The 27,822-nt window shown below is 49.2% G+C and overlaps 2 protein-coding genes across 2 annotated transcripts in view; one reads left to right on the top strand and one right to left on the bottom strand.

The window, feature by feature from the left end:
- Positions 1-3,008: 3,008 nt before the first annotated feature.
- On the top strand, positions 3,009-6,648 carry DOK1 (docking protein 1). The gene is made up of 3 exons (XM_009283153.2): positions 3,009-3,115; positions 3,270-3,442; positions 5,251-6,648. Exons 1-3 carry the CDS (start codon positions 3,079-3,081, stop codon positions 6,361-6,363), a joined length of 1,323 nt encoding a protein of 440 aa, XP_009281428.1. The 5' UTR covers positions 3,009-3,078; the 3' UTR covers positions 6,364-6,648.
- A 5,124-nt stretch (positions 6,649-11,772) lies between these two features.
- Positions 11,773-27,822, bottom strand: part of M1AP (meiosis 1 associated protein) — a 27,342-nt gene continuing 11,292 nt past the window's right edge. Inside the window, exons 3-9 of the mRNA XM_009283152.1 lie at positions 23,311-23,488; positions 16,983-17,156; positions 15,309-15,459; positions 13,976-14,117; positions 13,202-13,408; positions 12,192-12,347; positions 11,773-11,913 (exon numbers count right to left, since the gene is read on the bottom strand). Coding sequence (XP_009281427.1) covers positions 11,773-11,913; positions 12,192-12,347; positions 13,202-13,408; positions 13,976-14,117; positions 15,309-15,459; positions 16,983-17,156; positions 23,311-23,488 — 1,149 coding nt within the window. The remainder of the gene's footprint in view (positions 11,914-12,191; positions 12,348-13,201; positions 13,409-13,975; positions 14,118-15,308; positions 15,460-16,982; positions 17,157-23,310; positions 23,489-27,822) is intronic.

The following is a 27,822-nucleotide window of genomic DNA, read 5'->3' as shown; positions in this document are numbered from 1 at the left end:
CCCAGCGTGGCCCCCGTGGCTGAGAGCGGTCCCCGGGCCGGCACAGCCGTCTTCCGCCTGGAGACCAGCGACAGGAGCTACCTCTTCGCGGCTGAGAAGCAGCAGAGTGAGGAGTGGGTGGCAAAGCTGTGTGAAATCGCCTTCCCGGTGAGCCCCAGGGCGAGCAGAGGGGCATCCTTGGCACCTTGCCAGGGCCTGGCCATGGCTGCCCCCGGGGAGGAGGGCAGCTGCAGGCAGCCTGTGCAGGGGTGGGGGGGCCCAGGCATCAGTGCATTGGGGGTGAGGGTGCAACCCCTTCCTGTCCAGCAGGAGGGCCTGGCAGCACAGGGAGGGAGACCCTGAGGCACGTGTGAGTGCTCCCAGGCGGTCAGAGCGCCTGGCCCTGGGACTCTGGTCCCCTCTCGATAGCTCCCACTGTGCCAGCAGCCAGGTGGGTTATGGGACTCCTCAGCATGTTGTCAGTAATTCTTGGGTGCAGCTCCAAATTTCAAGTGAGGCTCTTCTCCCCTAGCGTGAAGCCTGTCCTTGCCTCCCTCCACAGACCTGGCGGGGGCCGGGTGATGGCTGAGGAGCATTTCCTCTTGGCCCAACCACCGCTGCCTTTCCTGTTACAGCAGCGGCGGAAGCACAGCCCCAAGAGCGTTGCAGTGCCTGGGTCCGGGACCCACCTGGCTCCTGGGTGGCAGCGCCAGCTGCACCTCCTCACCCAGCCTTGGGGCTTGCTCCTGCCTGCTGCTGGGAACACCCCATCAGTGCTGGGCCTGTGGCACAGCCCTCCAGCTCCCCCATCCTCTGCCTGTGCCCCCGTAGCAGCTCTGCAGCCTTCCCTGGAGCTGGTGGTCAGCCAGCACGACACCTCCCTGTGAAGGCAGTTTGAACAGTGGGTGGCCTACAAGTATGGTCGTCCACACTGCTCTGCAAGAGCAGCCCGCGCCTGCCCTGCTCCACAGGTCCCCTGCTCTCCCTCTTAGGAGATGTCTGCACAGCCCTGTGTTGTGCTCTAGCTGATTCCAGCTGGGCAGGGCTGCCTCGCGGGATGGCTGGTTGCACAGATGGTGATCCCAGGATCTTCCCACAAGGACCTGGGTGTTTGCTGAGTGTGATTTACCTTAAGCCTTTTTTTGTCCCTGCTTGTGTCTCCCTGCAGTCTGCTGTCAAGCCAAATGTGTCTGTGCAGCAAGTACCCTGCTGACCAGGCCAAGAGGCACTGGCGCACTGGCATGGTACTGGAAATTACTCCACGTCCATGCCCATGCCCATGTCTGGTGCAGACAGTGTTGCAGCATTTGTCCTGGAAATGGCTTGCGAGGCTGAGCTGAGGACACAGCACGTGCCTTTGGAGTGGTGCAGGGTAGTGGCAAGGCAGGCGAACATCTGCTCAGAGCAGGGATGTGTTCATACCTTCCTTCCCACAGTAGCTATTAGTTGTGTGCTTGAGGTCCAGAAGCAAGCTGACAGTTTAGGAAGTGGTGAGCAAAAGGCTGCAAGGATGGCATATGTTCTAGAAAGCTCTGGCCTGGAGCAAGAGACACAGGAGCTGCACATGGCCTCTCTGCAAAAAGCTGAAGATCCTCAGTTGTGATTTCTGGTCATCTGCATGAAGAGCATGATTTTGTGTCATGTTGTTTGTTGCTGCCCAGAGGATAAGCAGGATCCAGTAGCTTGGGAACTGGGGCCAGAGATCATTTGGAGTTCAGAACAGAATTTCTTTTTCTTTTGAAGATGAGGGAAAGTGAAGTCAAACAGAACCCTAAAGGGCTCTGGCAGATTGGCTGGCCCTTGACTTCCTGATCCCAGGCTCGAACCCTGCTGTATTGGATGCTTTAGCTGAGCAGAAACTGCTGCTGTCAGTATTAAGGACACTAGGTTTTAGCAGTCCCCATTCTATTTAGGAGCCAAACAAGAGGGCCTGATGGCCTTTTTAGGCCTTGCCTCTTGTTAAGAAGTTCATGTGGCTGGGTTTTAAACTGAAACTGTGACAGCTTGCCTTCTGCAAGACGTACACTCTGCTGCAACCCCATCCCATGTGACCCTGAGAAACAGCTTCTAGCTCCCGTCCAAATACAGACCCTCATGCAACGGTGCAAAGTCTGCTGAAGCAGCTCTTGCAGGGCATCTGTGAGCCTTTGATTTGCGTGGGGCTTCCCTGGAGGAGGATCTTTGCTCTTTGGTGGTAGCACTGAGGGTGCATCCCCCACACAGGCCCTTAGGGGACCCTGCTGCTGGGACATGGTTGCTGACACAGAGTGTGTGCGTTGCACTTTCAGTTCTGCATGCACTAAAATAGAAGTGCTTGCTTCCCTTCTGTGGGCTGTGTGCTGATACTGGCACCACCTTCCTGCCTGTGCAGAAGCAGGACACAGACCCTTGTGTTACTGGGTTGTCTCATCAGCTCCTTCCTTTGCTTGTACCACTGGGAGAGTGTGCCTGGGCCCATGCGATGCTTTGGGTGCCAATGTTGCCTGTGCTGGAGCACATCGGTGAGGAAGCAGAGCTGTTCTCTACCTCAGCACCAGGGCACCTGCATGGACACACCATAGTGGTCAGACAAGCAGCAGTGGACTGGGCACATGGGACCCCGAGGTGCTGCACTGCAGGAGGCCATGTCTCAGTGCTGGCTTGTGCTGCACTGGGGGGCAGGGTCTGGAGGGTAGGGCTGCCGGGGGTAACTGCTTTCTTCTGCACCCTGTCCAATGCACAGCCCAGCTGGGGCCCAGGGTCGTGCTGGGAGCTCCAGGGAAGTCCCTCCTGCGCTGCCTGGCCCTGTTCATCCATGTTCATGTTGGCTCAGGGTGGGGGGCCCTGGGGTCTGTCACAGGCTCTGGGCAGGGAAGGGCTTGGTATGGCTGCAGGATGGCCAAGCTGTGTGGGGCTAGGGTAGGCCCCTCGGGCAGGGCAGCGAGGCCCAGGCGATGCAGGGCTGGGGGGGTGCAGTGGCTGCAAGGGGACCCAAGGGCTGATGTGGGAAGAGGGGGCTGGGGCTGATCTGTTCTCCATTGTCAGGGAAACGGCCCCAGCGATGCTGGCCTGGTGGCCCGGCGTGGCAGAGAGGGCAGCGGGGAGGCGCCGGCCCTGGAGATGGCCGTGAACTCCATCTACTACTCGAGAGATGAAGGTGGGACCTGCCGCTGCCCTGATTTTGGGCCACCTTCTGCGGGGCCAGTCCTGCTGCTGCCCCATCACCAGGGCTCCGGTGGGCAGGGCGAGGCCTCACCTGGAGCTGGGGATGTAGCTTTCTCCACCCTCCCTGAGCATCCCTGTCCCCACAGTGAATGCCTTCTGGGTGACGGTGCAACGGACTGAGGCCGCGGAGCGATGCGAGCTGCGCGGCGCCTACGTGCTCAAGGCTGAGCGTGACAGCCTCGTCCTGAAGGACCCACGGACAAATGAGATCCTCTATGTCTGGCCCTACCGGCTGCTCCGGAGATACGGCCGGGACAAGGTGGGGGATGGGGGGGCTCTGCATGCCGCGTGCTGAGGCCTGTTCCCCTGCAGGCTTTCCCTTGCCGAAGTGTAAGGAGCTGATGTGCCCGACGAGCCTGTGGCAGCCGTGCAGCGGGCCCTGCCAAATGCCAGAACTCGTACAGCCCTCGGCGACCACAGCAGGGTCTCCAGGGGCACCTGTGATCCTGCCTGTCCTCAGCTCCCGCCTGCATCACCGTGCAGGAGCGTGGGCTAGCAGGACACCTGTCCCCACCGAGGGCATGGCTGTGCAGAGCCCCTCTCGGTGTGGTTCTTGCCCCGCTCCCACTGGGGCCATTGCAGCCCCTGCCCGGCCCTCTGCTGGACATCCCCGCAGCCAGCTTGCCCATCCCAGCGCTCCCCAGCCTATGCCGTGCGTGGGCAGGCATGTCCTGTGCTGCAGCGCACAAGCTCTCCCCAGCCTCCGAGGACCTTGGCTCCCTGCAGTTCTGGCTCTGCCCTGGATTCAGTCCATCCCTCCTGAAGGATGGTGGCCAGAGCAGGAGGGGCTGTTTGAGACACCAGTTACTCTAGATTTGTTCACCTTACAGGGCATACTGCTCTTAGCCTGGCTGACCTGTGTAGGTCCGTCCCCTCTCCAGTGTCCTCCAGCAGTGGGTCCCTGATCTGTCTTGCTGCTACCCTGAGCGCAAGAGGTACCTGCCGCACTGGATGGGGAGGAAGTGGTCTCCCCAGGGCTGTTTATAGAAGTGATGGTGTTCGCTGCAGTCTGCTGATGGCGCTTTCTGCGGCACTTTACCAAAACAGAAGTGGAAACTGAGCTGCTCTTGGGGAGGCGTCTGGCTCATCTACAGGGTCTGTGCCAGGGGCAGGACGAGAGCCACATGGTGTGAGGAGCAGGCAGCTGCACCCACAGGTCCTCGAGCGGTGATAGGTTGGCTGTGCTTGTGTTTGGCAGCATTGACCCACAAAAGGAAGTCTGGCCCCGGAGGCTTTTGCAGCAACCCCAGAGACTGCTGCTGCACGTGAGAGAGCACCAGTGAGGCAGAAAATCTCACCTGGATTCAGAGACTGAGGTTCAGGAAGGGTGTGGGCATCTGCTGGTGGGAACCTGCGCATGAGTGTTCAGGCCTGAGGAACACAGCCTTGGTGCAAGACTTCTCTTTAAAGTACTTTATACCATTAACAGAGTAATGCTGGTAAGGCAAATGCTTTGCTTACTATTGGTAGCCAAGCTGCTGCTTCTGGCCTTTCTCTTGTGGAAAGCCGTGTTCCTCGGTCTTGTATCTCTTGCCTCTGGATCGCTTCCCTTCTGCCTGACTAATGCTGACTTACCGAAGATGCCCATAAGTTTCCCCTGCTGAACTGTCACTCATCTTCTCACCCTACTCCATTCTCGGTGCTAACTGCGTATTATTTCCTAGACTATCTGGTGCCAGTTGTTGACCCTGCTGGAATTGCTCAGGTAAGGCAGCAGGTCTCCAGTAGGACTTGCAGCTCTGGCCCTGGGGCATCTCGCAGTGACGTCCCCTCAAGTGTGCATCCCGCTCCAATTTCACAGCTTGTTCTGGGCTGCTGGGCAGCGCAGCCTCCCCCTGCCCAGGCACTGTGCAGCTGCTGAGCACAGCATGCCCCTGGGGTGGTCCTTGCTGAGCTGTGGCCCTCGCTGCGGGGAGCAGAAGGAGCAGGATGTTCAGTGAAGTCTCTCTTGCAGGATGTGCAGGATCAGCACCGCAGCCATGCACCCTTCAGCAGGAAGCACAGCCTGCATGATGCGCTGGGTCGGCAGGTGCTGGGCAGGATGTGACCCTTCCACTTCCCCTGCAGGTGATGTTCTCCTTTGAAGCTGGCAGGCGCTGCGACTCCGGCCCAGGGAACTTCACCTTTGAGACCAAGCAGGGCAACGAGATCTTCCGCCTGGTGGAAGCCTCCATCCGGGAGCAGAAAGCACAGGTGGAGGAGAACCGGCAAAGCTGTGACTCGCTGGATTCGGACAGCCCCAGCATGGTGCTGATCCGCCAGGCCCTGGCTGACTCCCTGAGCCTGGAGCTGCCTGCGGAAGGGGATGACACCCTGGCACCCAAAGCAGGGCTGGCGCCCAGGCCCAGTGCAGCGGCAGAGGAGAGAGATGCCACGTCTCTGCTGAAAACCCGGACTCTGCCAGAGCTGCCTGTGCCACAGGCCAAGCCCGCGGTCCCGAGCACACCCCCACGCTCCCCTCTGCCAAAGGTGCCCTGCGCCGTGCTGCCAGCCGAGGACCCGTCTAGTGTGTACTCAGAGCCCCTGGACTCAGTGAAGGGCTTCCGGCCCTGGTTGGACCCACTATACTCGGACCCCATAGACAGCAAGCCCACGAGCGGGGCCAAGGCACCCAGCGGTGCCTTGGATGAGACGAAGCTCCGGTTGCCGGTGCTGCTGTACTCAGGCATGTATGAGCAGGTCCGGGCTGAGGGATGCAGCCAGGCCCCCACGGTGCCTGGGCAGAGGGAACACATCTACGACGAGCCCGAGGGTCGTGCTCCCCGCTCGCTGCCCCCCCCCACCTGCATCTATGATGAAGCGCGGCCCACGGGCGAGGCCTGGCGCACCCAGGGCCATGACGGCAGGGGTGGCTATGAGTATCCCTACAACCCCAGCACTGATGACTACTCGGTACCTGCCTTCCAGGCCAAGGCCAAGGGCCCCAAGCCTGTGCCTGCCCCCAAGCCCCAGGCAGCCTTTATCCCTAAAGGTGCTGAGAAGAGTGGGGACCCTGGCAGGCGGCGGGGGAACACTGCCCCTGAGAAGGCGGTCATCAAACCCAGCCTCAACAGCAGCAACAACAACAATGTGGAGGTGCTGTACAGCCAGGTGGTGAAGCCCCAGCACGTGCAGAAGAAGGAGCAGTCTGTGGATGAGTGCAGCTTGTCGCCTGTCTACGAGGACTTAGGAGAGATATAGTGTGCTGCTGCTCCATACCTGCCTGGGAGGGACTGGGGGGCCCAGGCCCATTTGTGAGCGGTGCTGGCTGCTGTCCTCCACGGGTCCTGAGGGTGGCTTGGGGCTGGGGACTGTTCTGGGTCGGGCAGAGCCCTGCTTGCTCACCAGCGCTGAGGGGTTGCATTTTCCTGGGGGCCCTTTCCACAGCAAGAGCAAGAGAGCTGTGGCTGGTGCAGGTGCCGGCGAGCTTCTCTGGCTCTGGAGCTGGCTCCACTGCCACCTCCTGATCACAGGAGGGCTGGCTGTGTTGCCCTGTGCCTGCTGCTCTGGCTCTGCTCTGGCTCCCTCTCTGATCAGGCCACAGGGCTGGGATGGAAGACTGCATGGAAGACTGCTTGCCATCAGTCTCCAAAAGTATTTTTATACAAAATTATTTTAATATTAAAATCTGTATGTCTCAGAATGAAATGTTTGCCTGTGGCATGTCTGGGCTGTCAGGTGTACAGATGGGGAGATGCTGGTGCAGTGCTGCGGGGCAGGGTGGCCCGGCTGAGCAGTGTTCATATGGTGGCACATTCGTGTCTGTGCCAGAGCTACTGAGCTCAGAAGAAACTGTGAGAAAAAGCATGTGCCAGGTTCAGCTGAGGCCAGGATGCCCTGATGCCAGTGGATTAAGGGATATGAGAGTCAGGCTTGCAGGTATCTTTATGTGCTGATCAGGGCACAAAATGTTGTGATGGCCTCTCTGCTGCAGCTCGGGGACTGTTGATTAGTCACAGGATCTCTCCTTCCCCAGCCCTCTGCTGATTTCCCCCCACTCCCAGCTGCTCCTGAAAGGCCTGGGATGGCCCAGTCTGGATCCCATTGACTTTAATGGCAAAAACTGTGATCCCTGCTGTGTGGTCTGAGGCCAGGGGTTTGGCTGCGATTGCTGTGGGGCTAGCCTTGGGCAGAAACCTATGCAGGGGAAAAACAGATTGTCCTTTTGGTGCTGGTAATGGTTTTGAGAGATTTTATGTCCCTTCTGTGCGCGGCTAGACCATGTACCCTGGCATTGGCTGTCCCCGAGTCTGGACAGGGCTACTGATGACTTCTGCAGGTTTACCAGCCTGTTGATGTAGACAGCAGCAAAACAGCCAGCTGTCAAGCAGCACTATGATGTACCTATGCAGAGGACTAAGCATGACTTCTGCAGCCCCAGCTCAGACCCAGGGAGCCGCAAACCATTGGGGAAATCTGGAGGATCAGGTTCAGGTCCCCAGACTGGTGAGATGGTGATGAGGCAGTGAGCTCTGACTGGGCATTTGTCTGATGCCCAAGTTGCAGGGGGGAAGGCTCAGTCCTGTAACAATACAGTACAGCTGTAGCCAGGACCAATTTGTGGCTGTTCTCCTGTGATGGGTCCTCTTCCCCACGGGGGTTTTGCTGCAGGAGAAGGGAAGAAGCCTAAGGGGCTTTGGGAATCTGAGGGAGGCTGAGGCTGTTCCTGCCTGGGACGAGAGGCATGAGCAGCAGGCATCTGCTGCTCATGGTTGGCTGCTGGGTGGTCCCATCCTGTCTATGGCAGGTCCATGTACGCATCCCAAGAGCAGTTCTGCCCGCCTGCTCCAGAGAAGAGCTCTGGGCATTGCTTGGCGGGGGGGCCAGGCCACCTGCCCATAATCCTTGCTCGTGACTCCAGTGTGAGGTTCCATGATTTAAATGAAGAGCAGCCTCCCGGGAGCAGAGCCCCAGGACTCTCCCTTCCATACAGCCATGGGTATTTGTGCATTTCCATCACTGTGGTCACTGTATCTCAGTGCACTGTGTCAGCTCCATCCTGTGGAGCTGATAGTGGCGGACATGCAAAGTGGCTGACCCAGCTTTCACTAAAGAGGGTGACGGTGAGGAAGGAAAATGCTCCAGCATCTGTGCCAGACCAGTGGTCCCTGCACAGCCCTGCACTCCTCTTGGCTGGGAGGAAAGGATATTTATTTTTCTTGCTTCAGCAATGACATAATCTCTCGTAACAGCCAACTTGGGACTAAGACGTAAGTGTGGAAGACAGGAGAAATGCTCTTATGCATGGCCTGCTTTATTTATGCACCCTGCCACACGACAGAAATATACATGCAGCAGGGAAGGCTCTTAGTCTCTGCTAATCAGGAGAGACAATCCATTCTTTTCTGGCTCAGTGTTGTGGACCAGACCTGCCATCTTGCTCAGACTGCTGCTCTGTGCTTCACCTTATCTCCTTTCTGGCAGCAGTTCAGGGTGTAATAGATGCTTTGGGAAAGCATAAGAAATAAGGTAAATGTAGAATGAGCCTTTGGCCAAAGCAAAAGTCTGCAATGAGCCCTGACTTTAGGACCAGGAGATGATCTTTCTGGATTCAGCCTAGATTAGGATTTCTTCTGTCTGCCTTCATAGAATCACAGAATAGTTTTGGGTTGGAAGTGACCTTAAAGATCATCTAGTTCCACACCCCTGCCATGGGCAGGGATACCTTCTACTAGATCAGGTTGCTCAAAGCCCCATTCAACCTGTCCTTGAACAGTTCCAGGGAGGGGTCATCCACAGCTGCTCTGGGCAACCTGTTCCGGTGTTTCTCAACCCCCACAGTAAAGAATTTCTTCCTAATATCTAGTCTAAATCTACCCTCTTTCAGTTTAAAACCGTTACCTCTCATCCTATCACTACATCTTTCCTGTAGGCCCCCTTTAAGTACTGGAAGGCTGCTATAAAGTCTCCCTGGATGCTTCTCTTCTCTAGGCTAAACAACCCCAACTCAGCCTGTCCTCATACGAGAGGTGCTCCAGACCCCTGATCATCATGTCCCTCCTTCTTTCCTTTGCCTCACTTCCACTGTCTCCTTACAACTAATTTCCATGTGTTGAACAGTGAAGCACCTGGGTGCAGCTCAGACACAGCCGTGGCACATCACAGTGGTTGTGTGCCATGGCTGAATTCAGTCTGTGTACTTGGAAAATGGTATCCTGCCAGCCAGTCTTGAACAAGGCTTTGTTGAGGTGCTTGGAGATGCATGGCTTACGCTTGGCTGCTTGCTCTGCCCATTTTCTTACAGTGCAGAAATGGTCCTGGATGAGCAGCTTTGCTCGCTTCTGCCCAGTCCAGGTGCTATGGGACAGATTGGGTGGTGCATGGGAAGTTCTTTGGATATCAGACTTCCTCATGTGAGGACAGCATGTGTGCCTCCCTGTTCTCTGCTAAAAGCCCATGCCCCAGATTAGCTGAGAAATGTCAGTACTGGTCTAGCAGCCACAGCTGGGATGCAACAGAAGCAGAAGTCTTGGTCTCTGTAGGCCAGGTGGCAGTTTTTACCAGGAGAAAATGACTTGGGAGCTGCTCAAAGCCCAACCAACCTCTTCCCCTTGGGGCTACCTTTTTCTGTTTCCTGTTCTGAAAGATTATGTCCTTTTATAACTGCTACCTCCTCCCCTTTAGGGCCTAGCATGGTGCAGGCATGAGACAACCGTTCTGCCAGGATATCCGTTCTCACGCTGGCATTGGGGAAAGCACCCAAGTTCCCTCTGGCTGTCAAGAGCTGTTAAGAGCAACAGCACAGTTATTGCCCTGCTTCAAACTGTGGTGATCAGACTTTTCAACAGGGACCCCCAAACAGCCCCAATTTTGTGATTTGCTTCCCCTTACAGTCCCTTTTCTCTCTTCCCAAGTTTCCCCTTTAGCAGCTTCCTTCTATCAACAATAAATCACAAGCCCTTTTTTGTTTACCCATTCCCATCGGCAAGGTGTTTTGTTGATTTTGTACCCCAGTTTGGTATTTATGATATGGTTGCCAAAGTAATTTCTACCTGCATCATCAGTTCAGTCAAGCTAATCCCCTGTTGTTGTCCCCCCCCCCTCCAATCTGCCTGATTTTGTCATTTTCATATTGTTGTCTCATTTGCATGCCCCAGGCTGGGCCATTTGTAGGTGCATTACTGCCCTTTGCTACTGCTCCTTCCCCAGTTCCTCACACTGTGAGCTTGTTAGAGACAGGCAGGGGTTAGCCACCAGCTTGCACACCCTAACAAACCCATATCCCTGTGCCTGCAGGGGTGCCTGCCCTGTCCTCAAGGTACCTGCCCTTGACATCTTACCCCAAGCAGCTGTCTGAGGTGCAACCTCCTGTCAGGCATGGAGTGCTGCCAGGGCATGGGAAGAGCAGATCCATGCCCTGGGTGGCTAGCAAGGCCTGTTACTGAGCTGGGATCCCAGGGAAAAGAGATGGCTCAGATGGCTCTGCTCTCCTGCTGTAGCAGTCCCCCCAGGAGCATGGTGTTTGCATTGTGCCCTTGGTCAACTGCAGCTGTTTCTCAGGAAGTACAGGTCAGTGCTGGGATTGCTGCATACAGTACACATTATAAACTACAGGCAGTAAGCGAACATTATGGTGGATAACTTTATTTTGAAACAGCTTGTCAGAATGAAGTAAGTAGAACACAAACCGCTGATGGTGCTCTGCATCCAGGAAGCCCAGTGAAACCACCCCCACCTTGGCTCAGTCGAGCTGCCCTCAGCTCCTGCCCTGCCAGGGGCAGCTGTTGTATGTCTGCACTGAAAAACAGGCTAGCACCTGTGCAAGCACTGGGCAGAAGCTCTCTGGAAAGCTCCAGGCCAACTACCCCCATCTTCTGAACCCTGCCAAAAAGTACTTGCTGTGTTGGCTTGCAGGACAGTCCCATAGGCACAGACGGGCCATAAGGAGGAGAGCATCCAAACAGCAGTTGGCTGGGAGAATGGTGCTGTGCTGCAGCTCCAGCTGTGGTGAGCTGTCACTGTGTAGGAGCCAGCCAGGGCATTACGACTGGCTTGGCACTTGCTACAAACCCCTTCATGAGCTTGGCAGTTGGACAGTGAGACCAATTATGGAAGCAAGCAAATCGGCATCATCATGGGTAGTGCTGCTCTCAGGAGGGCAGCATTCTGGGCTTTAAGATTAAATTCAAAAGCCCTGTTTTATGCCTATTCAAACACCCTGCTGAACCTGCTCCTGCAGGATGAGGGCAGCTTGACGTTACTGCCTACTTTACCTATCTGTCTGACTTCCTCACTGCCCTGCTTGCAGCTTTTCTGCACCCGCTGACAGCAATCTGTGGTTTGTGGTCTGTACTAGCCTAGTCTCAGAAACCAAAATTTGAGGCATGCTGGTGATGTGTACTGACAAGAATGGGAAATATGGGGTGTTGCAGGGGATAGCTGAATCTCTGGACAGAGGGCCCCGGAGTAGCGGGCTTCCTGCAGACTGACTTGGTGACTAACAAAACCATAAAACAACAAGGAGGAACAAACAATGGGAAGTGCCTGTCTGACAAAGGCCAAGCTTAGTGTCTTGCCTGATCACTTCTGGCCCAGTGCGTAAGGCTTGGCAGCCGAACAAGAAGCCAAGCCATGACTGCACGTGAGCAGGCTCAAGCAGTACCCTGGGGTTCACTGCAGGAACTCGTCATACTCTTTGGGGAGCAGGGAGCGCTCACAGGAATCTCTCCTTACCCCTGCTGGTCTGAACACTTGAACAGGAGAAGGAGCCATCAGAAGGGGTGCCACCGTGGCTTTCACTCTGCTCTGATGCTGCAATACAGGGACAAAATATGAATGTACTTTGTGGAAGGAGGTGCTGGCTTGTCCAATAATGCACTGTCCGATTGTGTCTGCAGGTGCCAGCTGTTCAGCATCCCTCTCCTCAATTGCATGAGCTTATGCTACGCCCATCCCTCTGCTCTGCCAGCTGCAAGTGAATGTCGTCCCTGCCACATGCTGCCTTCCCTGTACCACTAGGGTATCTGCAGGAAGCAGACCAGAAGGGCAGAACAGAGACTATCTAGGCTGGTCAAAGGCAAGAGACATACCTGCTTGGGTTGATGCCGCTCTGGTCGCTGGTCCCTGGGCTGGGCCTGCTGCCTGTGCAGAGGTTTGTACAACATACTCTTCAGGTATTTGTAGAGGTTGCTTTTTAGGTGCAAGGGGTTATAAGCAACTTCCACTTCCAAGCTGTTCAGGGCACTCTGCTCAGACGGAAGAAAGAACCTAGTGGTTATGAGATGTGACAGGTAGAGGCTGTGGGGTTTGCTTGGGCTTTTTTGTTGGGTTTAGTGTCAAGGGCTTTTTTTGCAGGGATGAGTGTTACAGACGCTCCATGCCACCCTGCAGTGATGGGAGAAGGGATCTTTGGCTGTGCTGCTACCCACAAGGATCATTCTTAGCTGTGTATAGAACAAGAGACATCTGCAACCAGGTCTTAATGGATTTAAGCATTCCCTTGTAGGATGCAGTCCTATCCTCCCCCATGCCCAGAATCAGCCAACAAGCTGGAGTACCCGTTCTGGGCACTGTCACCCTCAACTCTCTGCTTCATAAGGCATCTTCCACCTCCCCGCAACAGACTGGAACATTGCTCCAAAGGACAGGCATTTGCTGTCCGTGAAGAAAGCTGTAGGATATATTGGCTGCTGGGAAGAAATTTTGGAGTGCTCCATCATATTCCAGCTGTCACTAGACATTTTCACAGCTGTTTCCTCCTCTACTCATCTGCTAAGACCTATAGTGAGGGCTCTGCCTGGCATCACCTGAAGCAGAGGCAAACAACTCAGGAGAAGAACATATGGGTGCACAATAGGAAATGCAGAAGCCTGAATCTACTGGAAGAAACAGAGACACTTTATATATTGGTTTATCTTATGCCTAAAGCACCTCTCTCTGCAGTCTGAGGAGATCCATGTTCCCCAGCAATGAGGGAGATAGATACATCTTCAGCAGCGACTGCATGTCCTGTGCATAAAGGCTGGTCATTACTCTGATCCCTGCTTGTACAACTGGGATCCTTTCCACAGATATTTGTGCAGCGCTGTCAATGGCTTACCTCTATAAGGCCATGCACTCTCTCAGGATGTTCAGCAAGGAGGGCTGGGAAGGTTGATGGCAGCAAGAGTTCTCTGATGGCGACTGCTTTGACAAGTAGAGTGGCAGAGTCGGAAGGGACAATGATGTAGTAGGAATGCACCACGATGTTCCAGTTTGGACTAGTGTTCTGTGGCTCACGTTTGGCCAAAAGCATCCACTTCCTTTTCTAAATGGCAAAAGCCAAACCCGATGTGAACAATGGGCAAGAGCCACTTCCTTCAGCACTTTCACTGTAGGGGCTGCTGGGTTCAGGAGCAGAGACATTCATACACATCAGAATAAGAACACTATTGTGCATTATGGTTGAAGATAGTATGTTGTTTGGTTTTGGGGTTTTTTTTAATTGAATGCAAGACAATTCTTAAGAAAAACATCCAATTTTGCTTTACGACTTGTCAGTAATGGAAAGTCCTCCACATCCTAAGCCTTCGTTAATTATTTTCGCAGTTAAAGATGTACATCTAACTCCAACCCTGACTTTTGCACTTCATACCTCCAAACACTGGATTTCTGATAGGCTATAGAGTCTTCTCTAAGGTTTGATGTGCTGTAGCGTCTCCAGTGGATGCATTGGCTGGAAGGATTTACAAGCCCAACTCTGGCCCATGAGATGAAGCTGCAGCTTTTGAAACATGTTTTCTTGTGCAGGCTAGACAGATCTTACTAGATATGCACTAACTATTCATTTCTATGGCAATTCCTCCCCATGAGACTGCAATTTTCACACACTCACCAGAAGACTATGACATAGAGCATGGAAGCTGTGCTGGTTTGTTTCCAGTTCATCCCAGTCTAGCTGCCAGCAGCTTGTGGGCTTGATGATGAAGGGCAGGCCATACAGTACAGACTCACAGACCCCTTCAGACTTCAGAGCCCTGCAAATATACAGCTCATGTTAGTGAAGCACAGCCAACATGAAACCAGCAAGAAGACTCTACCAGGAGATGACTAGCTCAAGTGACTATGGGAGTATCAGCTTCAATACCGCTTCAAGCACTTAATGTCTGTATTGCTGTGGCCTGTCACTATGAAACCTTGCAGAGAAGTCCAATTGCAGTAAAAAGAGGCTTTCTTGCTGATTACCAGATTTCCTTGTATCTGTGTTGACAAGAGCATGCCAAGAAGCAAATCCAGTCTTCATGCATTTTGTATACAAAACAGATTGTTAATCTGGCCTCTTGGGCAATAACTCACCCGGGCAATCATATCTCTTCCTAAGTGATTTTTACTGGATCATGGTTATCCTTCACTTAAACTGACATGTGCTCTACTCCTGCACAGAGCCAACATCCCATCACAAACACCACTACAGACTTTACAGTGTTTGACATTGCCTGTCCATAGCGCACACTTGCTTCATGACAGGGCATTATTAAGTAGCTTCAGTGCTTTGACTGTGGGCCATTTATGCACAATTACTGAGTGCTCTTCAGCTACTGACAGGATGAGAATCATTTTAAGAACAACTGTATAGTTCAGAAATTACACAAAATTTTTCCTATAAATAAACCTCAGAAAATACATTAGAGAGCATCGCTCTTGTTATGCTCTGTGCTTACCAGCCATAGACTGCTGATGGGAAAGCGAGTAAATTCTTTTGTGAAGTCACACAGCACTATGAGGCTTTGCTTGCTTCTTTACTACTAGTCAACTAGTTAGCTCAGGCTCTGACATCCAATTAATTGCTGTGGCCACATTAGGTAGTGAGAGAACAGCAGAATTATATATGGAGCAATGGCTGCAATCTACAGAACTTCACACTGGAGGGAAACAACTGTTGCATGAATAACACCTATGATGTTACACTCATAAAGTGCTAGTGTCATGGTAACACCATTTTTGACTCTGTGCTCCTGTCTGCCTGTGTGGGATGTGCTGTTCCATAACACTAAGAGTTATGGGGGTTTAGGGTATCTTACATCAGAATTTTGCTCACTAGCCCTTTGAGTCCCCCAGCACTTTATGGTGATGTTACTAGGTCGTAGTTGAAATTGCACAGAAAGAGTGAAGGCTGCTATCATACCAGCCTTCCAGTTACCAAGCGCAAAGCACGTAACAACACTTACTTTACAACCCGGAGTTTATACAGCACTGTAGCTGGCCAGGCTGCCATCTGGCAGGGTGAATTAAAATCTGCTGCTCTCATGGTGCCATCAGCCGTCCCAGAAAGTAGAGCTGGGTCGAGCAATCTCTCCTGCAAATCGCACTTCAGGCACACTAGGAGAAGGAGATTGGTTTAGATTGCTGGAAATGGCAATGTTTAGCACATGACATGCTCAAAGCACTTACAAACACTAAGTTAATGTTTTCTAGCAACAGCAACTATTAAGGGAAGAACAACGCTAAAGCCTGTGACACAAGGCAACAATCTATCCCCATTTTACACACAAGGGGAAATACCACATGCTTGGCATGTTAATGAAACAATGACTGGTTGGTAACTGGGCAGGCAAGTTCCAGTTTCAGCGATGAGTGGCCAGCTGTAGCGGGAGCAGAAGCTCGTTTCCCAATGCCACACTGGGTTCAGGGCCACGCATTTCCTGCCAGCTTTTCTATCCGTGTTTGTGGAGAAACCCAGCACACTGATGACACTAGCTCTGGTATAATATGATACATAGCTGCATACAATTTCTCTGGCCTTCTACAGATTTCTTGAGTGTGGGAAGGTGAAAAAACCTGACTGCAGTGTAACTTGGTTTGTCTTACTAGCTATAATAAGGCAATGCATCAAATATGAAATTCAATGTTATGATGAAGGAAAATCCACCTTTAACAAAATACTGTAATTGCCTGGAGGCTGTTATGGTAGCTACTACATAAATAAAAAGTCACACCAGGCTTTCTGATCTGCTTGCTGTGGAGCATATCTGCAAAAGCCACCAGCAACTCTCTATAAGCTTTGCTTCCAGTCTGGAACTGGCCTGTGGATCACCAGAACAAAACAAGTGTGCTTCTGCTGTGATGGCAATGGGAAGCTGCACATGAGTACCATATTGGAATGGCATATAGTACCATATTGGAGAGGCATGGAAAGGGGATTGCCGGAACTGCATGTGCAGATTCCCATGGCAGTGCAATGGTGACAATACAGTTAACAACAATTGACAGGAAACACCTATGTCTGCTGTAGCTGTTGGTGTTTTCAGTACTCATCCAAGGATGGATTAGAGATTTGGACTTAGGCTAGTAAAGGAAAAAAATTACATAGTCCTTATAAATTTTCCCATGCATTATTATAACTGTTGGCAGCTCCAGCTAGAACATTAGCTATTTTAGTGCTAAATCAATAGATATAAATACAAGCCAAGTTCCTTTGTAAGACAGCCTTTATTTAAGTGTGTCTCTGGCACAGACTTTTAGTATCAAACACAAGGAACATAATTTTTAGGGCTATACAACTGAGCCTGAAGGTCCTTGGCTCTCAGTATGTAAGGCCCCTTTTACCTTGACCAAGTGGCTATAAATTCACATACTCTTCAAAGGCACATTTTTTTGCTGCAGAATGGAAATGAATTACAGCATCAGCAGCCACAGGACATGGCAGCAACCTAGAAGTATTCTAAGCAAATGGCCCCTCTTCAGCCTGAGACAACAGTAATTCCAGACAGCTTTCAAAGTCACGCAGAGACCTTACTTGGGTCTCTAAATGGCAGGGAACATGCCCATAGGACAGCCCTGGTTAATCTTTAAGGCTGTGGGATTTAGGATCTCCCTGAAGAGGGGGAGAGAAAATTAAATACTTAGGGTGGTCTTGGGTGCAGTGGCATGGCTGAAGCCTCCTGATGGAAGGAGGAGCTGGAGGTGTTCTCTCTCTGTGCCATAGTCATGTAGCCATGTTTTAAACAGCATCTCCAAGCTGATTACATTGTCCTCTATGGTTTGCACATCGATGTCCATTCCCAGGATTGCAATGTCTGCAAGAAAAAAAGGTGAAAAAGCACAAATATCTTCAGCCATAGAACAGAACATTCTTTTGCATTTTCCACTACACTATACCTCCTTAGTCCCTCAAGTGCTTTCACATAAGAAGTGCTTCAGAAGCCATTACCATGCAAGTCATAGCACAGCACTGTGATGCCAGCCCTCTTAAAAGGACATTGCTAGAAGCTGAGCTGCTCCACAGGCCACACCAACTTCACCTTCTCATCACATGGGGTGGGTGGATTGGCTACTACCGTCTTCAGAGGACTAGTTGTGACTGATGCAAACCATCCTCTGCTGCGGTCATCTTAGCACTGGCCTCAGAGACTCTTCTCACAATTTTAAACCATTTCCTCCTTTTCCCTAAGCAAGGGACACTGGATACATGATGCTATGAGAACTCAGAGACTGCAAAACTGAAATGCTATACTAACAGGGAATTTTGTACTTGTGATGGAAAAGTACTACTCCTCATACAGAAGATGAACGTTATTTTGCAATATGGCTCTATAACTAAATTGCTAAACAACCTCAACGTGTGTTTAAAGGAGCAGCTAGTCACAGTCCTGAGAAGAACAGAAGCAAAACTTGACCTGGACCTGACCAACACACAGGACATGATTCAACACATTACTGTTGAAGTGCTGCTTGGTAACACAGCAATCCCACAGTAGAACATCCTTGCGGAGAGAACAACAGTCAAAACTATCCACCACCATTACATTTCATTTCAAACGAGTGAAATGCATAAACTTTAGAGACTTGTTAAAAAGAAATTAAAAGGACAAAGTAAAAATGTTTGCAAGGACATAGCAATTTGATTCAACACATTACTGTTGAAGTGCTGCTTGGTAACACAGCAATCCCACAGTAGAACATCCTTGCGGAGAGAACAACAGTCAAAACTATCCACCACCATTACATTTCATTTCAAACGAGTGAAATGCATAAACTTTAGAGACTTGTTAAAAAGAAATTAAAAGGACAAAGTAAAAATGTTTGCAAGGACATAGTAATTATTTAAGCTACCATGTTGGAGGTGCAGAGCAAATGTATATGATCTAGCAAGAACATTTAGGAATGAAGAAATGTAGGCTGGTCAGCAGAGTTAGGGAGGTCATAAACAAGATTAAACCCTTGCAAAAAAGCCCCAAACACCCCCAAATAATAACTCAAAGGTGCATCCAAATGAGAAGCTGGCATAAAGTCTAGCAGATTAAATAAATAAATAGGTAAAAGTGAAAAAAAAAAAAAATTTATGAACAACTTGCAAAATGCCTAAGACGTAATATACCCATGTGTAAACACAGAAGGAACAGACAGACTGGTAGCATTAATAGGGTCACCATACAGCTAGGATGTGAAACAGGTATTCTGAGAAGATGAACACATAGCAGAAATAGCCTTTTTTTCCCCAATGTGTTTACCGGGCCAGCTAGGGACTAAAATACAGTGCTACATCCATCTGCAATGAGAAATCTTTTCTTTATGCATTAGTATTTATAGTTTGCAAAAATGACATTATGCATCTGCTCCTACATTAAAAAAAAAAAAAAAAAGACAGAAATTCATTAATCTTCCTCTACATGGCAAATAATCTAGGGCTAATAGAATGACTGTAATTCATCAAATGGTCTGCAACTTGCAAACGCACTTTTTGTAGTATGGCCATCACAGCAGGACATACTTTCTAATTGTCTCCACCTTCCAGCCTTGAGGAAGGCATTGAGATCATGTAGGTTGTGCCTCTGCAGCAAAGTAGAATCAACTCCTACTTACAACGGGAGGTCCTTCACACTGTCCTTGCTACTGAAAGCCTTTCCTTCTTAATGTCTGGTCTGACTGTCCTTGGCTGCAAGGACATTTCATTCCTTTTTTTTTTAGTTCTTCCCAAATCTGTGTAATAAACTGATTACTCCCTTAGTTTTGTAGCAGCTTTTAAAAATGCATCTTAAGACTGCTACCATGCCTTACCCCAGTCTTCTCTGATGCTTATGGGAATATGAGTTTCTCCCCCATGGAGCAATGCTGGAGGATACTCTGGTGGAAGGGAATGTCCTGCTTCTCTCTGGAGACTGCTCTTCATGCTTTCTTAGGATGCAGATTTTGCATTTCCACATCTTCTTGGCTTTAGAAGAAGCAATATGTAGTCTAGTACTATGTGACAGTAAAATAACACATCTATGTTATTAACATTCATTAATGGTCCAGTAGGAACCCTTGCAGTGGATTAGGATTTCACTGTAGCTGCAGTGCAAGGCAATGAGATGGCCTGAGCCTTGAAGCTCAAGAAGCTTGAGAAGTGGGCCTGTGTGAACCTCATGAGGTTTAACAAGGCCAAGTGCAAGGTCCTGCACCTGGGTCAGGGCAACCCCCAGTATCAATCCAGGCTGGCGGATGAAGGGATTGAGAGCAGCCCTGCCGAGAAGGACTTGGGGGTACTGGTGGATGAAAAGCTGGAGATGAGCCAGCAATATGCGCTCCCAGACCAGAAGGCCAATTGTATCCTGGGCTGCATCCAAAGAAGCGTGGCCAGCAGGTCGAGGGAGGGGATTCTGCCTCTATACTCTGCTCTGGTGAGACCCCACCCGGAGTACTGTGTCCAGCTCTGGAGCCCTCAGCATGAAAGACACGCGGACCTGTTGGAACGGGTCCAGAAGAGGGCCACGAAAATCATCAGGGGGATGGAACACCTCTCCTATGAAGAAAAGCTGAGAGTGTTGTATGTGTTCAGCCTGGAGAAGAGAAGGCTTTATTTATTGTATTTAAAGGGGGCTTATAAAAATGATGGCGGCAAACTTTTTAGCAGGGCCTGTTGAGACATCCCTTCCAACCCAAACTATTCTATGATTCTATGAAGGTCTTACCATCCAACAGAAGATCCAAAAGAAGGAAGCAGGGTAATACCATATACTCCATAGGAGTCTAAGAAGAAAATGCAAGCTTCTCACTGAATTGTCCATAAGAGTGTCTTGAAATCATGGAATACAAGTCCATTTTATCTGACAAGATAATCAAGTGACATGTGTCACTGAAAGCCTGAGCCAAGTGTCACAGCTGCTACCTCCCTAATGGCTAAACCTCCAGCTTGCTGTCTGTGCCTTCCCCAGTGCAAGTGTCTGTCTTGAATATGATACTCAGCAGCATATTCCATACTATAGGTATTTTTTCTTGCATAAATGGAAACTTCCAGCCTTGACCAGATATTTAACAAGCCCAGTTTAACAAGGCTGTTTCTGTGTATCTGGTATTTGCCAAAGATGACTGCTTCATAGAGACAGGGAACAACTGCACAAACGTGCCCCAAACCCTGTTTTTTCCTCATGTTCATTAATTAGAATTTGTCTTATGTCCTTAAATTTCACTTCTAAAATTCCTTAGAGGATTGGGGCAGGAGGAGGGAGAAAAGCTAAGTATTTAATTCCCATAGCTATATCTCAATATAGGTTTGTTACTCACAGAAATGGTCTGCAGATCTACAGGATTTCTTTAAAGATGAAAAGAGATGATAGACTCTATAGCACAGATTTGCAAGTTAAGTGAAAACACGCTCAGTTTTTCTTTTCCCCAGGGTAGTGTGAGCCCAGACCAGTTTCCTGATATCGAACAGTTTTGATGGAGGAATGGAGGAGAGGGGTTTAGGACTGTTTCTTTCAATAACATTGGCTTATACAGTACACTACATTACAATTTTAGTTGTTCCTGGGAATTTTGGCAACTTCTTTCATTCCAGTATGCCCTGAATACCAAGACATAATTGTTAACCAAGTCTTAGAGCTTCCAAACATCCTTTTATCTAAAAAAGAAAAAAATAATCACTTGCATTTATTCCAGTGATCTTCTATGTTTAGAAGATCACAGAAGATCTAAACATAAACATGATTTATAAACATAGTTCCCATCTCCTTAATTCTTAATTTAACTGTTTTCCTGTGGTATGGCTTTTATATATAGGTATATATGTCCAATAATCTCAGTTTTGTTATCAAAGTCTTAAAACAACTGTGTTACAAGTATCAGAGAGCCCTCTTCCCTTATGGGCAAGATCAGTGCTTTTAAAGAATACCTCAGCCTTGGAGCTGTAGGCAACAGTTTTGTAACTTGCGGGTTTGGTGCAGTTTTGGCACGGTTTTGGCATATTAAATTAATTCTAAAGTCACATCAGAGTGACAGAACCTTGATCCTCTTCCTTAGGACTCACTGTTCCCAGTGCTAGTGGTAACGGTGCTGGTCAGAAAGAGAAGGCGCTCCCTTTCTCCAGCCGAGCAGTTTTACCTGCAGAGATGAGCACTCTCCCTGAAGCCTCTGTTTTCAAACAGGCAGAATCCAGAATAACCAGCTATGACTCATTAAGGGAGACTACCCCTTCAGGGCAGGAAGCTTTTAAAGGATAATAAGAGGGTTGATATTCCTCTAAGTGCTTGATTATACCACTCAGTGTTTGATTTGGTCTGCCACCAGATTAGTGGGATGCAGAGGCAGCAGGGAGAGCAGTCATCATCTGTAGCAAGATGCACCTAGTCAGTGCTGTGCTGCAGATGGGGGAAAACCAGCGTAAACTCCTGCTATTTAGCAGTCATTTTATCAGCCTCGAGAAAGAGCTGAAATAACTGAGCAGATTTGAAAGTTAGGTAAAATGAAATACAGAAATGAAAGTTGCAGTTATAGCAGCATTGCAATGTACAGGCTTCTACCACTGAACCGCTGTGGTATTGGACTTTTGATGACCATCTGGCTGGTTTATTTAGAGTCTGCTCAGCACCTTTTGCTTTGAAACAAAAAGGCTCAAAACAGGAGCTAACAGGAATTTCCGTTTCTGAATTTCTCATTACTATAGCTTACATTCTCACTGCTGAAAACTGTCAGATGAAGGGAGGAGTTCTTCAGAGATATGGCCAGGAAAAATAACATTCAGGGTCTGGGGTGTACTTGCTCTTTCACTGATGAAGCATGAGGCCAGGTGTGTGAGGGATGGGGCAAAAGGGAATCTGCGATCCACCTAAACATTCCCAGCCCCTACTCTACCAATTGACTAGAAATTTGCTACTGCAACCAGAAAAGAACAGCTAGAGACAGGTAAGGCAACAACATCCAACGTTGCCTATCACTCAGTAAAAACAATACTGTCATTGCTAGTAACAGGTCTTACACTAACTTTGCAAGGCATCAGGACTCAGGTTTTTAAGCTTGTTATCAACTCGTTAGAACTTGCTGTGTGAACCAGAGCTTGGTACCAGGTGTGTCTTGTTGATGGGGGGTTTAAGTGTCAGCAGTAAAGGCCTTTGAAATGGAGACCTGGATTGGAAAATGGAGGCTGCAGGGCTACAAAGAACTCATTGATGTGCAATTGCTGGTTACTGAAGAAGTACAGCCTGAAGAGCTCACAAAAAACTTGCCCTAAGCATAGAGAAAAGAAGTAGCAGCTAAGTAAGAACAGTATCAGTGACAAAAAACAGCTAATCAACAGGGTAAGTGTACCTGACTTGGTCTGGGAAAGTAACTCTTCCCAGCATTGTGCAATATGTAGCCTGGGGGAAAGGACTAAAGGCTAAGAATTGTCTAGAAACCAAACATCTTGTAAAAGTACAAGATCTTGAGTTGGTGAGGGGGAGGAGGGGGTTATCTCTGTAGGGTCACTGAAACTGTAAATGGCCTGCCTGCTTCTTCTTCCCTCCCTTCTGCCTGTCTGCCTGCTTCTCTCTTCCCCGACTACCTGCTTCAAGGATTCTGGTTGCCTCTGCCTGCACCAAGGACCTTTTGATCAGCCAGTCAATTGCCCAGGGTGATGTTCAGCAGTATAAGTATATGTGTGTCTGAGAGTGTGTTACTTCCATAAACTCTATGCATTTTTCTTTTTAATCCCTCAATAAAGCTGTATTGCACATGAAGTCAATTTTAGGTAATACCAAGAGATGTAGTAATGCACGAAGTCTATATGCTAATTTTACCCAAATGTGATAAAGCCCCGGAGAAGTGCTGTGGTACAAACTTTTTGCTGTTCCTCCAGGCACAGTAGTTCCCACTTACATGAGTGACACTAAATGGCACAAAGGAGAGTGGCATATATTGGACCAAAGCAAGAACTAGTGGTTGTCCTGCTGTCCAAAGCCGTAAATTCCCTGAGTACCCTGTCTGTCTTATACTCACCATTGCTGCTGGGCTCTTCTGCTGGCATGCACTGTTCCACATCCTCAGGCTCCAGAAAGTCTCTCTTCAAAACCTCAATGGCTTGTATTCTTCGCAGACACACAAGGTCTACATCTTTTAACTTCTTTTCCAGCTGCTTTACCATTTCTTTGCCAGACTGGCTAGTCAAAATTGTGATCTGAAACACAAATCAGAGTGTGCGAGAGCTGCCTCTAGCCTAACCCTCTCTTGATAGGCGATGATGCCTGGTCTGTTTGAATAGCACAGGTCCCACTATGTAGAGAGGAGAGAAATCTTGCTAAAATATCTCATCTATTCAAAAGCAGATTTAAAAGCATTTTTTTGATCTTTGGCTTATATTTAAGCCAATATGAAATGGATTGAGAGGTTCACTGTAGGAACACCAACAGGTTTTGTGCCACTGCTGGAAGAAGATGGAACAGTCCACAACTGTCTTGTATTCTATGCTTTGCACTTATGGTCAGTGAATCTGTGTGTGTTTAGGAGGGACTCTGCCTGAGACTTTCTGAGGGACAGTGCCACTTCCCATTACTGCATCAATTATGGTTTGAGTAGACTAAATTTGGCCTTCTCACTTGAAGGCTGAATGGGATTTTTTTTTTTTTTAAGAGTATATAGTCTATCCTGAAGATGTTTCTTAAGAGAGCAACAAGTAGGTGTGATTCCCACCTCCCAGTTTTGATGTAATACTAAGTAAGTGACTGCAAAGAGTTTCTTCATCACTGACAATCAGCAACAGTTTCTAGAAATATCAGGCATGTTTGACACCAGCTTCTACCCCAAAACAGTAGTTAGGTGAGAAAGTTTTGAGTTCCGACCTTGCCCGATATTTAGTGATGGTGAAGTACTCAGTATTCTCAGCACATCTGCTCGTTGCTCCAAACGACTATTTAATAACTCTAAATAAAGGATAAGGTGTATTCTAGGTAAGGCTGCTAACAAATGTCCTGTAGGGAGCATTTGGGGAAACTTAACAGTAGACCTTCACAAATGAGTTCTACTACAAAGATATTAGACTGCAAAAAAAAAAAAGTAAGGTTTTTTTTTTTTTGGGGGGGGGGGGAGTGCAGGGGGCAGGGAGTATACCTTCTCCATTCAGATCTATCCTTAGTGTTTATCTATGAGATACTGGGAATCAAGTAGTGATTATGATCTCCTTTATGAACTGACAAAAGTAGATAACAGGAACTGTTCTTGAGTTGGGGGGAGCAGAATCATCTAAAGATACTTTTTTTTTTTTTTTAAATACAGCTATAGATAGAGCATTTCCTACACTAGTACACCTTAATTTCACTAAAACCTTTAGGCTATGTGATGGAAGCTCATCTGCACACCCATGAAGGAGAACAGAGACACAGTGACAGGCAGAAGAGCCCAAATAATGCCCTGTCCTCAGCGCATCAAAGGCCCATTTCCCCAAGCCTAAAGGAGCACAGGGGCACGATGCCAGACCAGGAAACCAAATTAGGGGCTTGGAGGAAGGGACACCCTCTGGGGGCTGCTGCCTGGGCTGTCCCTGGAGAGCCCTTGTCCAGGTGTGAAACCCATGAAGATGAGTCAAACCCCCGAGCACCTTTCTGACTGAGAGGGGGGCTGCTGCCTAGGGGTGTGGGACACGTTATGGGATGCAGGGGAAGAGCAGTTTGGGATTGCACAAGGCATATTATGGGATGTTTAGGGCAGGAACCAAAAGTGGGCAAAGGGATGGAGCTAGGCGATATGGGAAGGAACAAGTGTGGGAAAATAGAGGGGTAAGGGGATAAAAAGAGCCGGTCCTGTGTAAACAGTTGGCTGGTCAGTATGCTTGCCTGGCCAGGCCCTGCCATGATCACCACAGTCTGTCCCATCTTCTTCTTAAATTCCTTTCCAGTTCTGTCCTGGGTGACGGCTCTCTTCTGTGTGCAGTGCGGGGGCGGGGCGGGGGGGGGTGTGTCGAAGGCAAGAGGCTGGAGCCACACCACGGGTTGGAGGCACGTATGTCTGTGATGCAGCGGCTGGAGCAAGTGTGAGTGAGCATGTGATTGTTAGCAAAGATCAAAATGGACCAGCCGGTGAATAAGTGAAACAGCCTGGGAGCAAGGGCGTCTCTAAGGGCGAGACCACGGGAGGAGCTGGCTGTCGGAGGGATGAGGGGAGTCCTGGCCAGTTCTGTGTGTGTGTGTGTGTACACACATGATGATCTGTACCAGCACCTGGAGTGGGGCTGCAGCCTTGGGGACTTGTATGTCCAGATGCCAGCAACTGGGGAGACTGGGATCCAGGAGCAGCTACTGGGCAGACTGAGTGTCTGAGCCCAGCTGCTGGAGGGATCCACATTGTATGTATGGAGATAGGTATGTATATACATATCTATATTCCTGCTGGTGGATCTCCATCCTGCTCAGCCAGACAGGGGAGCAGGCTGGAGGCCATTGGTGCAGTCTGTGTTCATGTGAGTGCTCTGAGTGTCTGTGATCTGTGTGACCAATCATGCATGTATATATGTGTTATATACATGTACTCTGTGTGCATCTGCCTGCTGGGAATACATGCTCAGCCTCACAACTGGTTGGGCCTGGGTCATGGAGCTGTGGCAGCCTTGCTGATGTCAGATCAAGGCCGATTTCCCTAACAAAGTATACCTCTCCAACTGAACTTATCCCTAGTGTTTGCCTCTGAGTTATTGGGAATGAAGAAATTATTATGGATTCCTTTTAGGAACTAATGAAAATGGCTAACAGGGACCGTTCTTGAGCTGGGGGTAGCTGAACTGTCTAAAACATATAATCATCTTTTGCAGAGCTATAGACAGAGTTTTATCAAAACCATGGCTGCATTACATCTGTAGCCTATCACCTCCAATTTACCCTTTTCACAACCTGAGTCACACTAGCACATGCTGGTCAGAGACCAGGAGAAATATTTTACCACATGCAAAAACTTAGGTAGCTACTGTGACTTCCCTTCATATTACCACAGTTTCTAGATATAATCCCTTAATGCCATTATACTTTCTAATCTGACAAAAAATGGGCTACCAGTGACTTGAAAAATGCTTTTCATCTTGTTGCAGATTGGCCACATTTCCTGCCCTGTAGCTGCTGCTGAGACAGCTTTGCTGATGCTGGTGGTTTTTCCCCTCTGAAGTCAGGATCTCAAAAGAGTAATCATTTTCAATACTTTTAACAAATATTTGGGTTTTAAATGATTGCAGGTTGTAACAAAGTCTGCCTCCTATGCTTACTAGTCAGCTAGGAATATTCTTGCCTCTTTGCAGTTTAACTGTTAGGAAAATGCACATGTGCCTAAAGACTACATCTGATTTGCACAAGCAAATTGCCAGTGGCGCTCATGTACTATAAATACTGGCCATCATGGTCTCACACTAAAGAAACTGTACTTCTACTATAACCGTAATGCCTCCTTAAGTGCTTGTGTTTCTGCTAGCTCACATGTAGGCATACTTCATCAACAGCTTCCGACATACTATGTTTCTTCATCCTACTGCTGTTTATAGTCCTGTCCTGTCCTTCCTGCCTCTTCCTGCTGAGCCGCAGCAGGCATGTGCCCGGCTGCCTGCAGCGTGCTCCACTGCTGCTGCCCTCCAGGCTTTGCCCGCGGTGCGGCAGCAGTGGGATGGTGCTGCAGGCAGTACAGCAGCTGTGTGTTCCCTGTGCGCAGCTCCGGAATAGTCTCTTCCACATGGATGGAAGCGTGTGGAAAGCTTTTTGGTTTAACTTGTGTCGTTTTAGAAGCATAACAACAAAAGCAAAAAAGAGCGCTTCTTTCAGAAGAGAAGGCTTCACAAACAGAAACTAACTTTCTCTGCTGAGACAAGCCAGTGCATCTCAGTGACAGGTCTGGCCCCTCTCTGGCTGCCTTTTCTCCTTCTGCCCAGCTGTGCATGCTCCCTTTGCTAAGCATCTTCCCTCTGCTGCAGGATTTCACAGATAGTGATCTTACTTGTTGGCAATTATTTACTCCTCAGTTGTTTACTGACTGTAATTATATGCCTGTAATCTGCTCTTCCAGCCAGCACCATGGGTTCCTGTATCTCAGTAACAGGGCCACTGAGATGTCAGTTTGGCAATCGGGCATTGATGCACAAAAATGACATACAAAGCATTAAATTTTGATGAATAACAAACACTCCAGATAAGTCTTTTGTTAAATCTTAACTGCAAAATACTGGAATCAACTGATTTATGAGGGCACTTAACTAAGGCATGAAGCTTTTGAAACACAAGGAAGAAATTGTATTGGTAGAATCTGGCATTCATCCCATCGAAAACCAGATGGAGCTAGAGAGTTCCATTTGATAAATGGATAAATTTGATAAAGTAGGGCTTATTTTCCTCTTGTCCATGCCTTAAAGTTCAATGCAGAAATACTTCTCCTAATATGTTTTCTAATCAGAGAATAGTTTGGGTTGGAAGGGACCTTTAAAGGTCATCTAGTCCAACCCCCCTGCTGTGGGCAGGGACATCTTCAACTAGACCAGGTTGCTCAGAG

The sequence above is a fragment of the Aptenodytes forsteri genome, unplaced genomic scaffold (assembly GCF_000699145.1).
Source record: "Aptenodytes forsteri isolate BGI_AS27 unplaced genomic scaffold, ASM69914v1 Scaffold678, whole genome shotgun sequence".
Classification (NCBI taxonomy): Eukaryota; Metazoa; Chordata; class Aves; order Sphenisciformes; family Spheniscidae; genus Aptenodytes; species Aptenodytes forsteri.
The sequence above is the reverse complement of the archived record's forward strand: the minus strand, read 5'-3'. Positions and strand labels throughout refer to the sequence as shown.

Coding starts and splice junctions, on each gene's coding strand:
- DOK1 (XM_009283153.2), top strand. CDS start 3,079: ATGGCCGTGAACTCCATCTACTACTCGAGAGATGAAG. Junction 3,116..3,269: donor CTACTACTCGAGAGATGAAG/GTGGGACCTGCC, acceptor CTGTCCCCACAG/TGAATGCCTTCTGGGTGACG. Junction 3,443..5,250: donor GGAGATACGGCCGGGACAAG/GTGGGGGATGGG, acceptor CTTCCCCTGCAG/GTGATGTTCTCCTTTGAAGC.